Source organism: Rhea pennata, chromosome 1, assembly GCF_028389875.1.
Source record: "Rhea pennata isolate bPtePen1 chromosome 1, bPtePen1.pri, whole genome shotgun sequence".
NCBI lineage: Eukaryota > Metazoa > Chordata > Aves > Rheiformes > Rheidae > Rhea > Rhea pennata.
In genome coordinates, this window is record NC_084663.1 from 3,553,554 (window position 1) to 3,568,048 (window position 14,495).

The 14,495-nt window shown below is 44.8% G+C and overlaps 1 protein-coding gene across 1 annotated transcript in view; it reads left to right on the plus strand.

Moving 5' to 3' along the window:
- Window positions 1-14,495, plus strand: part of PLXNA4 (plexin A4) — a 466,810-nt gene that overhangs the window by 407,492 nt on the left and 44,823 nt on the right. The window contains exons 20-24 of the mRNA XM_062580398.1: window positions 297-531; window positions 1,109-1,251; window positions 4,568-4,836; window positions 8,533-8,599; window positions 10,265-10,411. Coding sequence (XP_062436382.1) covers window positions 297-531; window positions 1,109-1,251; window positions 4,568-4,836; window positions 8,533-8,599; window positions 10,265-10,411 — 861 coding nt within the window. The remainder of the gene's footprint in view (window positions 1-296; window positions 532-1,108; window positions 1,252-4,567; window positions 4,837-8,532; window positions 8,600-10,264; window positions 10,412-14,495) is intronic.

A 14,495-nucleotide genomic window follows, 5' to 3' on the forward strand; every position in this document is an offset into this window, starting at 1 on the left:
TGGGACTGGTAAGATTTGTCTCACTGAAAGCCTTTTGTTGATCTGGTTCCTGGTTTCTCTACTACAAAAGCTGATTCTACCTAGCATTTTGGGTATTTTCAGCCATTCTTCATTGAAGTATTCGTGCTCTGTTTAGCTTGGGAGACAAGGAGATGTCACCATTCATATGCTATTGTATAAGTTTGTCTTGCACAACAGCTGTAATTTGGGGGTGGTGGTGGTGTTCCTCTGTGTTTCTGCTTGTTGGAGTTTTAATGCACTAGTTAAATGCAATCTGTTTCCTGCCTTTCCACTAGGCTCGAGTAGGAGGAATGGAGTTCTCCCCAGGGATGGTCTACATCTCTCCAGACAGCCTTCTCAGCTTACCAGCTATCGTCAGCATTGCTGTGGCTGGTGGCCTGCTCATCATCTTCATCGTGGCTGTGCTGATTGCATACAAACGCAAGTCCCGAGAAAGCGACCTGACCCTCAAGCGTCTGCAGATGCAGATGGACAACCTGGAGTCCAGGGTTGCATTGGAGTGCAAAGAAGGTAGGATGAGGAAGGAAAGCCTCATAAAAGCTTTTTATTTGTATTATTTATTTTATTTGTAAAGAGAACCTTAATAGTGAGAGGTCAGATAGAAGTTCTCCTGCCCTGAAATGTCACACATATTTGCCTTAGGGTTAGTCTGATCCACTACCTTTGAATATGAAAACTTAGAACATTTCATATGCAAGACGAGTCAGTGTCTATTGGAAAGAGGAATCCAGCCACAAAGCTTGGAGCCAAATGGTCACCAGAGTACCCTGTTGAACCCTTTGGGTCTGGGTCAAGCCTAGATTTAGGTCTGACTTTGCCCATTTTCCCTGAGTAACCATCTTTGCTCAATCCAGTCCTAACTGTGTTTTCTAAGTCCAGGGGAAGCCTTGGCTCTTGGCGCTGGAGAAAGGCTGTGTAATGGGAAAGGCGAGACTGCTCTTTTCTACCTGCCTCTCCATATGTTGCTTCTCCACTTGTATCCCAATCTCAGTTTTCCCAGGACGCATATGGGCCTGAGAGCCTTTCTCATCATGGCGAGCGAGATCTGGATTTTCCTTGCTATGTGAATGGGTCATTTTTGTGTCAGCTTTTGCAGAGCTGCAGACGGATATTCACGAGCTGACAAGTGATCTAGATGGAGCTGGGATCCCTTTCCTCGATTATCGAACTTACACCATGAGGGTGCTTTTCCCTGGCATTGAAGACCACCCTGTCCTGAGGGATTTGGAGGTATGAAATTAACATCTCCAGCTGCTGGGTCATCTCACTCCTCCCTGAATTTTTTGCTCTGAATGCAAGAGATGTTGTGTCAGATGTAGGAATATGGTGGCTTACGATGCTGTGTCTTATCCCAGACAAAACAGCACCTCATAAAACATTTGAATGAGAAGGGGAGAAGTTTAGAAGAGTCCCATAGATCTGTGTGTGCTGGTTCCACCATTTTAAGTGCCTCCTGTGTCTCCACTCTCTTGGGGTTTGCTTATGAAGCTGAATTTATTAGTTACAGCTGAACAGGGGCCTGAGAATAGGACTCATAGAAGAGTTGCAGAGCTGTCTGTGTCACTACAGCTTTGCTAATGCTGACACTACCCAGAGACCCTTCTTCCTGGCAACACCTATCAAAATGATGGATAATCACCAAAGGAGGTTTGCATTTGCGATACTCCGTAGCTGCAGGGCTCTGTGGTTTGCAGAGAGGTCAGAAACCCACCGCATCCATCTGACCACACACTGATCAATGTGCCTCTTCCACTTCAAGTCTCTGGAGCCAGCAATGGGAGGACAGAGAGAATTGCCCACCACTGAAGAGGTCTGTACACTGCCTGCATTAGCTTACTGCTGACAATGAGTTTGACAAGCCTCAAGTAAGTTCCCACTGAAGGCTTGTCTGTGCTTCAAAATTGACTCAGGGCTTGGCAGGATGGACAGACTCTGCTCTAGGGATACCTGGGCTGGAGTAGCTAGGGATAATACCATGGCCAAGACCAGGGAGGTCCTTGGCTGAACTCTCTGCAAAGTCTTTGGCAAACTCTGCTCTTCAGAGAGGCTTTGGCATGAGCTAGTGAGGAACTGCCCGAGGCCAAGACTGGGGTTAGCTGGCAGAGCTGAAGAACAGGAGCTGGCAGAGGCAATACCATGCTTGGCTGGCTGTGTAATTAGAGATGCCTGCTATTCTTTGTTCCTTCTCTACAGGAGGGCCAAACTTCATCAAATTATATAGGGGGGACTATTAAAAAAAACTATCTGGCAGCAATATTGATGAGGCCAGCCACCCTCTGCCCGTGCGCAAGTAAAGAGAAGTGGTGAGGTCTTGTGGGGATGGACAGGAGGTTGTGTTACGCAGTAACTATTGTAGGGCCTCACTTTTGAGGTACCAGTGGAATGATCTTGGGCTGCTTTCACTCAAGAAGAGTAGCTCGGCAGCTTCACAGATTTAACACAAGAGATGAGGGGTGATGAATTTCTCTCTCTCTCTCTCTCTCTCTCTCTCTCTAACTCATACACACACAAAAGCACTTTCATCACACCCAGGGCCCATTTCAATCGCTATATTTGCTAACCACAGACAGACGACCACAGAATATGCAGATACAGGCAGAGAGAAATAACACGCAAAGTTTTTATCAGGGCTACTGAACCTTAAAAAAACCATCCATCCCTTAGGAGCTAATATTTCAATCTGTCACTTTTGATCTCTTCTCCTTTTTTTTTTCATACATCTTTCCATCCCTCCCTCACCTCTCAGTACTCTAAAAAGCTATAGCAGTTCTTCTAATTTCAATATCTTTGACTACTGACAAAGCAGGAAAGGCAGTTCTCGTTCTGTTCTCAGCTCTGTAGCACCTAGAAGGAGTTAAAACAAACAAATAACAACAACAACAACAAAACAATGCCAAGAGTTGCTTGCCTGGGAATCCCCACTGAAGCAATTTATTGGGAAAATGCCCCAGCACAGAGTCTGCAGTGAGCAAATCTTATTTATTTTAGCTCATTTGCTAATTAACTGCTTCAAGATGCTGTACAAAATATCTTCTTTTTCCTTTTCCATTTTTTTTTAGTTCACCATAATAATCTGGTGGTGGACAATATTAAATGTTCAAGCAACTGAGCTAAAAATAATTATTAGTAGGATGGGTGGTAGTATTTTTTGTTGGTTATCTGTAGTTTTTTAAAAAGTAATTTTATTTGCTGTATAAAAAAGAGTTAAGAGCTCTAATTTCTGGAATAAAAAGGTAATGACCCCCATTGCAGCCTTGCATTACTTGGATATTTAAACACACAAACTTGTGTTGGATTGAAGTGCCAAAGCTGGGTGGTAATTGATGCATACATGGCATGTGTGCTCCGTGGTGCAGCTCTCCAACTTCCAAAGAAGTTTTTTGAAGGTCTGAGACAGATCCAGCAATATTGAGGAATGAGTTCGATGTTCTCCAATGAGGGCTGCATTTGTGCAGCAGATAAAAGAACAGAGTATGTCTCTGTTTTTGTCCAGAGCTAGGACAGGGCAGGGTAGACGCCTCTGTAGATGATGAGGACTCCAAGGTTCAAGGCTGAGGTCTGATACAAAAACTAGTTCACCAGTCTTTCACTACTGAGGAATGTATCAGAAACTCATCAACTTCTATGTCCAAACAAATTTCCCAAGCACAGGGGAGTACTGCACATCCTTCTGTCCAAAACAGGTCCCAGCTCCGTGTCCTCTCACACCTTCATCTATCTTCTTCAGACTTAGACCCAACTCCATGCTCATCTCCTCAGCCACTGCCTCACTATATCTCTTTCCCTCCTCAGATCAGAACTTGACTCTCAAGCCTTCTTTCCCTCCTCATCTTCTTACTACCTCCCCCAGCTCCTTAAGGCAGAAACCCAAATCTGCGCCCATAGTCCCTGCATTACGCTTTCCCTGCCTTCAGACAGATACTGAAGGGCAGAAGATGTGTGGAAACTTGCTGGAATGGAGAGGTCAAGAGAGCTGGATAGATCAGACTGATAAGAGCCCCAGGTAGTCCAGTATTTTCAGCATTGACTTGGACTTGTTTATTTCTGTAAATAGGTTTCTTGCAGAGAAGAAAGGGGTATTGGAGGAGATAGAGTGAGAACTCAGTCAGACTGCAGTAAAATTAGTGTGGCATGATGCCACATCCGTTACTAGCACTCTCTTCTGGATGTGCTGTTCAGAGAGGTAAATTCAGTTTTGGAAAATAACTGCCCGGCCATGGTTAAGAGGTTTCTCTAGCTTCCTACTCATCCGATGCCGTGTGGGCCCTTTTCTTTCTTCCTGTGAAGTAGAAGGAAGGACTCACCTGCCTGCTAGATTCAAGACTACTTTTTTGGAAATTTTCTTTGCTATTTGTGGCAGCTTTGCCTTTTCGCTGTTTCAGAACTGACTTCTGCTCCATGTTGAAGTCTATGGTTGCATGGGCTGACTTGGAAGAGCTGGAAGGTTGAGGGTAGAGAGGTAGAAAAGGGGAATTATGATCTATTTAGTTGTGGCATGACAACAGGCAGTGAGGGGATGGTTTGATATTCTTTTCTTCTTGTGCAGGTCCCTGGCTATCGTCAGGAGAGGGTGGAGAAAGGTCTGAAGCTCTTTGCCCAGCTCATCAACAACAAGGTTTTCCTGCTGTCTTTCATCCGCACATTGGAGTCTCAGCGCAGCTTTTCCATGCGGGACCGCGGCAATGTGGCCTCTCTCATCATGACTGTGCTGCAGAGCAAGCTCGAATATGCTACTGATGTCCTCAAGCAGCTCTTGGCTGACCTCATTGACAAAAATCTGGAGAGCAAGAATCACCCTAAACTGCTGCTCCGGAGGTAAGCAATTCCAGCTGTCTGGGGCAAGGCAGTTTTTGCCCCACTGTCTAGTACAGGCATGATAGTCTCCTTTTGCTGCACGAGCCAATCATCTGTTGCGTTTTCGTTTGTGCACCAGGGTATGAAATCTGGGCAGTACAGAGTTACCACAAACCTGTAGGGCTGGTACAAAGCAGTTTGCAGAGTAAGTGAATAAGACAAGTAGGATTGAATGAACACTGAATTTGCTCTCCGTTACTGATTTAGCACTTTCTAGTATCATTTAAGACTTCCCGACATAAGATTCCTTCCCTTAAAGGACACTACTCTTCCTTCCCGAAATCCTCTCTGCATTTCCTTCACTTTCAGCAAATGTGACCGACAATCTTGCTCCATTTCTTCTCTAACCACTAAAGCAACCAGCGATTAAATGCTATGCTATTGCACCATCTTTAGATTTTAATGTGAATCTTCCAGAAAGGGTAGCAAGGGCAGAAAGAGCCTCATACTTCTCATTTGGGGCTCTCTGCACACCAAAATGTCATTAATACATCATTTATACCAGTATTACCTTTTGAACTGAATGCCTCCAATTGTATCATGTAGGACCTATATAAGTATATCACATAGGAGAGGCTGTTTTATACTCTGGTGTGTGTATGGGGAACATCTACCTTCTCCTACCTGGGACATGGATTGCCCTACCATATTTCTTGTTTCTGACATAACTATATATGAATAGAGAGTCTTCTTCAGCTGCAGTTGTGGGATCTCCTGCCTCTCTCCCTAAGCACTGGCTTTGGAAGCTAGTTAAAATCAGGAGGTAAAGCTGACCAGGGCAATAGAAATAGTTTCATAAAAAGTGTAAGTCTAAGATAGGGCTTCATAGACAGATCTAAGGTCTAAAATCCAGCGTTGCATGGGAAACCTTAAATTATAATGTTTCTTCTACTCCTCTGTAACTAATATGCTTTCCCTGCATTGTGAAATGCTATGTCTTCTACCTTTTTGGATTACCTTCAGCTCCTCCTCTCCACAGTCTGAACCAGCTTTCCTAATTCAAACCAAGACCCTAGGTAAAACCAGAGGGAGTCTACTGGCTTCAGATTTCCCCTGTCATCACTGACAGGGAATGGATGGCCTCTGCCACCATTCAGATCTGTCTTTGAGGGGTTCTGTGGTGTTTATAGTGGATGGCTCAGGCAGGGGAGAGGTCTATTGTGCCTTCTGGGAGAGTTTTCATCTGAAGTGCAGCCTACCATGGAGCACCAGCAAGAAGAGGAGTACTTCTTGGTACACAAGGCAGAAAAGCCAGGTGCAGAGACTGGGTTTTGCTTCAGTGTCAGTTAACTCCCTGACGTAACTCCCTGACAGCCTGGCTGGCAACCTCCCCGTTATCATTCCTGCAGTTCCTCTCTGTGCTCCTCCTCTGATTGCATTGCCTCCTTCCAACTCTCCTTTCCTTTCATTTTCTTCTTTCTTTTCCCCTTTCTCTGTCTTTTTATATTCCCTGGCCTTTCATCCCTGTCCTTTCCTGAGCATCCCATCTTTCCTATTTCCCCTTCATCCAGCTCTTTCTTTACCCCAGTGCTCTTTGTCGGAAATGCAATGTGGCGTTTGGAAGAAGAGCAAATGAACAAAGAAGCCACTTCCACTGTGACAAACTTGAAAGCACAAGGAGAAGTTAGATATGTCTTCTTTCTTTTTTTTTTCCCCTCTAAAAAGGAGACCCTGCACTAACCAGCTGCAACAGAGCCCTGTGGGAATAACCCATAGCAACAGCTTTGTGATTCACGTATTGGCACTAGGCTCCCAGACTGTCAGACTGTTATTTGGACCAGATAGATTCAACCTGATGCTTACTCTGCCTTCCTGTGGTGGAGGGGGATTTTCCAAAATCCTTCTGCAGTTTTAGTCTGTGGAGTTTTGGCAAGGAGCGGGGGCAGTTCTGGCTGATAAGATTTTCCTACTTCATCTGTGTCCAGGATTAATTCCCACATGATGTCCAGCCTCAAAGGGATCAAAGTTGCCAGAGCAGGCATCAACAGCACAGTGGGACTTTCAGCTCTTTTCCTCGTTGTGATACTGAGTTTGTACCCAAACTGGGAGTGTTACACCAGAGAGTTCAGGAGAGAATGCCTGCCTGGGTGGTATCACTGTGTGAGGAGCTCAGACCATGAGAAACATGGGGAGTGCTGGATTTAAGGACCATACAGTGACCAAAGGAGGACAGTAGTGAGGTGACCCTGACCGAGGGAAATACAGAGCAAAAAGGCTTATTCAGACAGAGGCAGTCTCTAGACAGAGACACAGCAATGATCACTGTAGACAAAAGAAATACAGAAAAAAGCATTAACGTCTTAGTGAACTGGGGCTACATCATCTTTTTGTCTGTCTACAAGCAAGAGAAGAGGTGGGATGACAAGCACTACTATTATTCACTATGCTTCCATTCCCACCATCTAAGTGGGATGTGGCTACAAGAATAGAAAAATCCCCATGGAAACCAGGCTAAAGATCAACCACATTTAGCTAGGGAAGGGACTGTCACTTATTCTGTTTCAGTGTAACAGGGCACTGCTTTCAGGTGAAGTCGCTGGCAGCATCCTGGAATCCAACTTGAACAATGCAAACCCTTCCCTTTGCAAGACTCAGGCTTCAGAGGAAGCAAGATGAGCTTCATCCTAGAGAGCTAGGAAAGCTAGAAATCAACCTGCAGCCCTAAGCAAGAACCTCTGGGTGGCTTTGATGGTATCCAGATGCAGCAAACCCACTGTTACTCATTCAAGAAGGATTTTTGCTTTGATTTTGAAGATTTTGGCTGCAAACACTTAGAGGAACAACACCAAAGCATTCATTGGAGCCAGCATGGATTTATACTGTGCCTCTGCTGTCCAAAACAACTTATGGATCTGAGTTGGTCCTTCTGTAGGGAAAGCTAGCCTGGATTTTTGCCTGGCTGAGGACAGGACATTTATGGGTTACAGGAATAGCTCTGTGAAGGTCTCCCTTTCCCCCACTGGCACACTGGGGAACATAATCAGTCCCAAATACTAGGGAGATAATCAATAACAGATGACTATTCTCCAGAGGTTTAGATGTCTTGGGTCTATCTGTCTTATTTTTTTTTAAGGTTCACTCTAAGCCCCTCACATCTGATGTTGTAAGACTTCCTGAGCTCCTCTGAAAAAGTTCCTTCCCTTCTTGTCATCTCCCTTTCACTGATGAAGAAACTAAAGAACAGACATACAGGGATTTGCTGTAGTCACAGAAAAGTCCTCAGGGCTTCTAAGATTTGACTGAAGGTTTCCTAAATCCAAAGCTAAAAAGGAAACCCTAGGACATGTTTAAGCCTGGTGATGTGCAGAAATGTTTGGATATACCATGTTGGACATTCCATAGGGCTAAATGGAAGGAAGGGATACAAAAGACAGTAACCTAGACACTTTTAAAACACTACAGGAGAATTTGGAGATGGCTGCAGGAGTAGCAAAAGGCTCTGGAGCCTTCTGAGTCCTCCAACCTAATTTTTTCTTTGTTTTGCTTCCTGCAGAAGGCAAAGAGATGCTGCTACCTTTTAACTCCTCTGTGTATGTCTGTGAGTTGCTCAGTGATCTGGCAGTAAGATGGACAAAGCTAATCCTTTGACCAAGTCCTTTACATGGCCAACATGACTAATTCATTTCCTATTTTCTTTTTCTCCTGGGCTGATTTTAGGACAGAGTCTGTGGCAGAGAAAATGCTCACCAACTGGTTCACCTTCCTTTTGTACAAGTTCCTCAAGGTAAGAGAAGCAGCATGACCAGATGAACATGGATTGCTTCTTGATAAGGTTTAGCAAGGGCCAAAATTTTTCAGTCTAATGAGAGAGGTCCTTTCTCCTGATTGAGGAAGAACAAAGAGGGACTGTTTGTTACAGAGGCAATCTGTCAGACTTTCTCTTACGTAGAAATAGGATCCGGGGGTAGCACTGAAAGAGAAAGGAGTTAGAGGAAGCTCTGGCTTTCTAGACTGCTGATCACATCAGAAGGTGCTCACCAGCAGAAAAGTGTAGGTGTCAATGGACCTGAAACATCCTTTGAACCTGCCTTTTGGAGGGACCTGGGCTCTGCACCTCACACCCACTTGTAAGCCAATTGCTAGATATTACTATACCTTATAGTCTAGCTGCCCTTTGCTTGGAAATAAAAGACTACAAATCAGCCTCATTCCCAGAGCCTTCCCAATCCCAGGTACAACCCACCCAAGGATGAATACATGGGAAAGTTTTGAAGGTCCCTGGAAGGTAATTCCATGGCTGTTATATCAGATTCTTGTTTTCAGCTGAAAAGAAAGGATACAAGGAGGTGACTCTCTAAAGCACTACTTTTATAATAGGCTTCCCCTGCTCCCCCCAGCAACTTGTCTCCTTGCCTTAGCCTGAACAGAGGCCTGATAAGGGCAAGAGACAGGCACACAGAAGCAATATGCTGCTGGCAGATAAGCTAATTAAGTGGGAGACAGGTGTAGGTACTGAGAAAGGGGTGACTTCGCTTCAGATTATTAACTTGTTTTTGCCAGGATTTACACCAGAGGAAAATGACCTCGCTCACTGAGATGGGACACGCCGTGAGAGGGGAGGGTAAAGTGGGAAGAAGAGGAGGAAAGACAGAGAGATAAAAGGGAGGGGACACAATAGGAGATATCACAATAAGGGGTGCATGGCAGCATATGTGGGAGGGGAAGGCAGCAAGAGAGGAGACTAAGAAAGGTGTGGGAAGGAGGAGAAGGGAGATCACCAATGAAGGCAGGGAGGAATTAGGGAAGGGGGTGCTTCATGGGTTCTGCCTGTGGGCTGAGACCTATGCACCTGACATCACTGATGCAACTGTATGGATTCAGTTGACACATCTCTCCCCTGGATCATGGAGCTGCTCCTGCCAGAGCATCCCTGTTTGCCTCCAGCATGGGAGCGCTCTGGGAGAGTCTATGCCCTGCCCAGGCACCCTGGATGGGGCAACAATGGTCTATCTCTCTACCAGCACTGTGTCCTTTGAGACCCATCCCATCAGTTGCTCCAGAGCATTTCTCTGACCTATCAGTAACAACTCGGGAAGCTCCTATGGGACACTATCAGCTCTTATGGGAGACATGTCTCCTATGGGAACTCCTATGGGTCTGTGCTGGCCCCAACATTACTAGAAAGCACTGACACCCTTGGCCTGTGCAAGAGCACTCAAGGGAACTAGTTTCACTCTGCAGAAGAGAGGGAGTTATAGGGGCAGTGTTGTTTCAAGGACAGTCTGCTCGCATGTTAGAAGAACTCAGGGGGAAAGTGGTGGAGCTGAACATTGGCTGGGTGTGTGGAATAGACTGTGAGAGTCACTGAGATGCTACGCAGCTGGGACTCCAGGTTTTCACCTCTGCTCCTCCTAGTTCACCTGGCTCTTGTGTCTTCCATCCTGTGCAGGAATGTGCTGGCGAACCCCTGTTCTCCCTCTTCTGTGCCATCAAGCAGCAGATGGAAAAGGGTCCCATTGACTCTATCACTGGGGAAGCCCGATATTCGCTGAGTGAAGACAAGCTTATCCGACAGCAGATTGATTACAAGACACTGGTAAGTGCTCTGAGCACACTCTCCTATGGGCTTCTGCAGCCTCCTCTAGAAAGGGTGTTTCCAGGAAAAACAACAGTGAAGGTCATGATGTCCCTCTTGGACACTTCCTTCTTGCTGCCCAATTACACAACTCTGCTAAGGATCTTCTAGTAGCATCCTGAAAAACAACAAGATTTGTGGCTGAAGCTTACAAAGTGTGTTTGCAAAGTGTGTTTGAAAAGGTGGCTGCTTCCAAGTTACTTCCACATTGCCATGCCCCATGCCCAGAGTACCTCTGAGGTCATTGCCTGTCCAGTGGAAGAGTCCGCACTCATTGCAGGCGAGGCCAATGCAGTGCTGATGCCCTAGCATGACTTGGGTTCGGTGAGGTCCAGGAGCACTGGAAGACAAGTGTGACCCTTGTGTCATGTCTGCTCCTGTGAATGTGAAGACAATAGATACGAGCAATTTGTTCTGCCCTTGTACCAGCTTGTCCGGCAAGTCTGGATTCATGCTGCCTCCAAATCCCATCTGTCCTTGTGAAAAACAGTGTCGGGTCCACCTTGTATGCCAGTAGTGGGCTTATGGCATTGACGCACAGAAAGATGAGATGATCTAAGTGATTTTAGGTCAGTCCACAGCTCCATCTGGAAGCTCAAGATCTTCCTGAGTGACCGTCAGGAAATGCCTGGTATACAAATGACAGTATAAGAGACAGGCACATATTGATATACCCTCAGACTATTTCCCAGCCTTCTGCAGCCTGCAGATCAGACTATACCCAGGCCAGATGTACTGTCTTTGTATTTAATAGCCCTTAATGAATACTTCTGCCAGGAATTTGCCTAATTGCTCTTTGGACATGTGTAAAATTATATCACTGCCACTAACTTGTTGCAAGGAATTACACAGCTTAATGACATACTGAATACGTAGAGATATCTGGGCCTAGCAAAAAAATGCCAGAGAATGTTAAGATGAAGTCTAATACCAGTTCTTATTGTTTAATATCTGGTTACATGCTCAGTTTGAGGACTCTATTTTCAGTTTTTGGGAGCTGAGAGATAGACCAAGATTTTCCGCTATCCTTCTTGTGTTACAGTGTCTTCCAAACACAGGACATGCTATAGTTTACCTCATAGATACGGTCTCTGAGTTCCCCCACTTAGAGTCTGCAGGGCACTGTATCAAATACAGTGTGTGGTGGGTGGAGGAGTTTGACTTCATTTTTCTTTGCCAGTAAACACTGGGGTGCAGTATAGTCTTACTGGTTTGCACTTTCTGTTGGCAGCTTAGGTAGCACTAGCAGTCCATGCACAGAAGCATGAAACTTGTTGTGGAATGATTTAACCCCCTTCAGTGACAGGTTGCACAGTCTGCTCCAAACTGCTACCATCCCTTTGGTAGTTTAAAGCTCTCTGTGTTAAGGTGATACTGCATTGAAATCTCCCTCCTCTTCCTTCTCTCCTTTTTTCTGGAATAGTTTATGGAGGGAAAAGCAGTTTGTCTAAGGCATCTTGTGGAGAAGAAAAAGCTCCAGAGAGTACAGGAGGAGCTGTTATGCTGGGAGGTAGAAAGAGATCAGAGAGTGATGACTGGACAAAGAACTGTAAGAGGGTAAAGATGAAGACAGGTGAAGAAGCTTGATCTACGTACAAAAGAACTGGATCATTCTACTTACAACACCCATTTCTGTGTGATCAAAACCCTTTGATGCCCTGCTTATCCTAATGTATGGGCTATGTTCACCCTAGGCAGTAACAACATCCCTTAAATATCCACCGTAGATACACCCTAAAAGCTATGATCTTTGGGCAGATCTCCCCAAAGCAAGAGCATCCTTAAACTCCAGCGAAAATTCAAACTAACCCTGATCTGAAAAGAAGAGGGATCAATGCAGCCTGCTGCTTCTGCTTGTGCTTACTCCAAAGACTGACAGTTGCTCTCAATTTCCAGGCTGTGGATGTTTAAGACATGAGAATTATTTCAGAGGGTCTCACAGGAATCACCAAATGGATTTAGGTCCAAAATCCACATAGCTCAAAGTTCTGTCTCTGGCTGTGGCCAGCTCCAGTAAGGAGCAAAGGTAGGGATGTGAAGCCTTTCGGAAGACAACTGTGGGATAATTCACCCCAACAAAAGTTACCTTGACCCTTTTTTAGAGATTGAAGCATGGTAGCTTATAACCCTTTCCTCTTTATCTCATTCTAGGTCTAATACCATAGTATGGTCATTGGTGGCCAAATGGATCTGATGCTGACTCTCAGAGGTGTCCATTATAAATAAGTGTCTGTGTAGGCTGGAAATGGAGGAAGGAGCATTTGTGCTCTGTCTGGGTTGCAACTCGCAGCTGCAGGAACAGAGTCATTCAGCTGTAGATGGGAACAAGCCTCTTTGCCTAGCAATGGATAATATGCAGCACAGTCTAATAATGGCAAGTGCTGAGGTGAAGTGGATAGACCAAGGGGTCTTCTCCTGTCTGTATTACTGCCAGTGATACTCTCATGATACTACCCTTCCTCTCTGGGAGAAAACTTACACTCTCAGAATCTTGTTTGAGGCAAAAAAAAGAGCACAACTTACATACAAATCTAAGACTGTATTGTTAGTCTAATATGTATCTTAAAAGTGTAATGAAAATACATGGAATAGCTAGTGCTAGTTCAATTACAAAATACTAACAATCATTTCCAAATTAGAATAACAAATCCTTATTAATAATGTAATTAAAATTATTCTACAAAATATTTAGTATCTACCTCTTTGCCCTGATGTGATGATCACTCTTCCACTATTTCTCTGGGTCTTAGCAGCAAAGGCACTAGTCTTTGTAGAAAGAAGAAAGGTGGAGGTTGTTGCTGCAAGTCATCACCACCCTGAGGTCTCTACTGTGTGATATTCACAGTAGAGCTTCTTCCTCCCCTGCTGTGGCTCCCCTGGAGCTGTTTTTACCCCTCCTCTGCTCACCGCTGGCTCCCTTCCGCCTGGCCCCAGCTACAGTGGGAGGGTTGCCCAGCGCCCAGCACAGATCACACGTCGGGCTGTTCTTTGCCAAGCAAGGAAGAGGGGCAGCCTTGGCCCTGCTGGTGCTCCTAGTGCTGAGTTCAGGCAAGATGCTGTCTTCCCTGTCCCTGAATCATTTTCTTCATAAATTAATTGACTGCAGAGTGAAAGACATAGTGTTTATTACTACATGTGGTACGTCCAACCTTAGCTTCCACCATGAGATCATAACCTTCTGGTTGATTAAAGGACCAATGATTATTAGACGTAACTTCTTAATGTAATTATTTGTGGACCTTTACTTTCTCTGAGATGCACTAAATCCACTGAGCTCCTAAGGCTCTGCAGGATGAATGAGATTCTCCAAATCCGCAGTGATCCTTGTAATTCCTTTCTTTCACACACCTTTGTTCCAGGAAAACCCCGATCCCTGGTCTTATGATTCTTGGAGGATGCTATTGGCTTGTCTTCTGCTTTTATGTGCTTCCTCAGTTGAGGAACCTTCATCTCACTTAACTTTAGCTGTCTTTAAAAGCTATGTGTCCAGTCAATTTCAATTCATTGACCTGTCCTAGATTCTAGCTCAGCTGGGCTGACTCACTGTCTATAAATAACTGTTTTTCTTCACTGACTATGGACCAAACTCATGAGCTTTGATCAGAACTAGGTTTAATGGGGAGATATACTTTACTCCTAAATATGAACAGAATTTAATTTCTCATATTAAAAAATAGGACTTACCTGTTAAATCAGCATGATACGCCTCTTTTTCTGTTACGCATGGTTATCTAGCAATTTGGAAGCCTGATCTCGCATGAAGTAACTGAGAAAAAGAAAGAAAAATGCAGACACAGAGCGATCACTTTCACCAAATGAAATCCCTCCGATCCTTTTAGGCTTGATATAAAGCAGCCAGCAAGGAGAGTAGTAATTATACATCAGCCTGAACAAAGCTCTCCTCCATTCATTCTTTGTTGTTTGATGTTAATCAGCTCTGCCTCTTACATCTCAAGAGCAGACAAATATATCCTGATAGTAATCTTAGCAGATTTACAGAGATCAGCTTTGGTGAAAGAGATTAAGAAGCAACAGCATATGAATA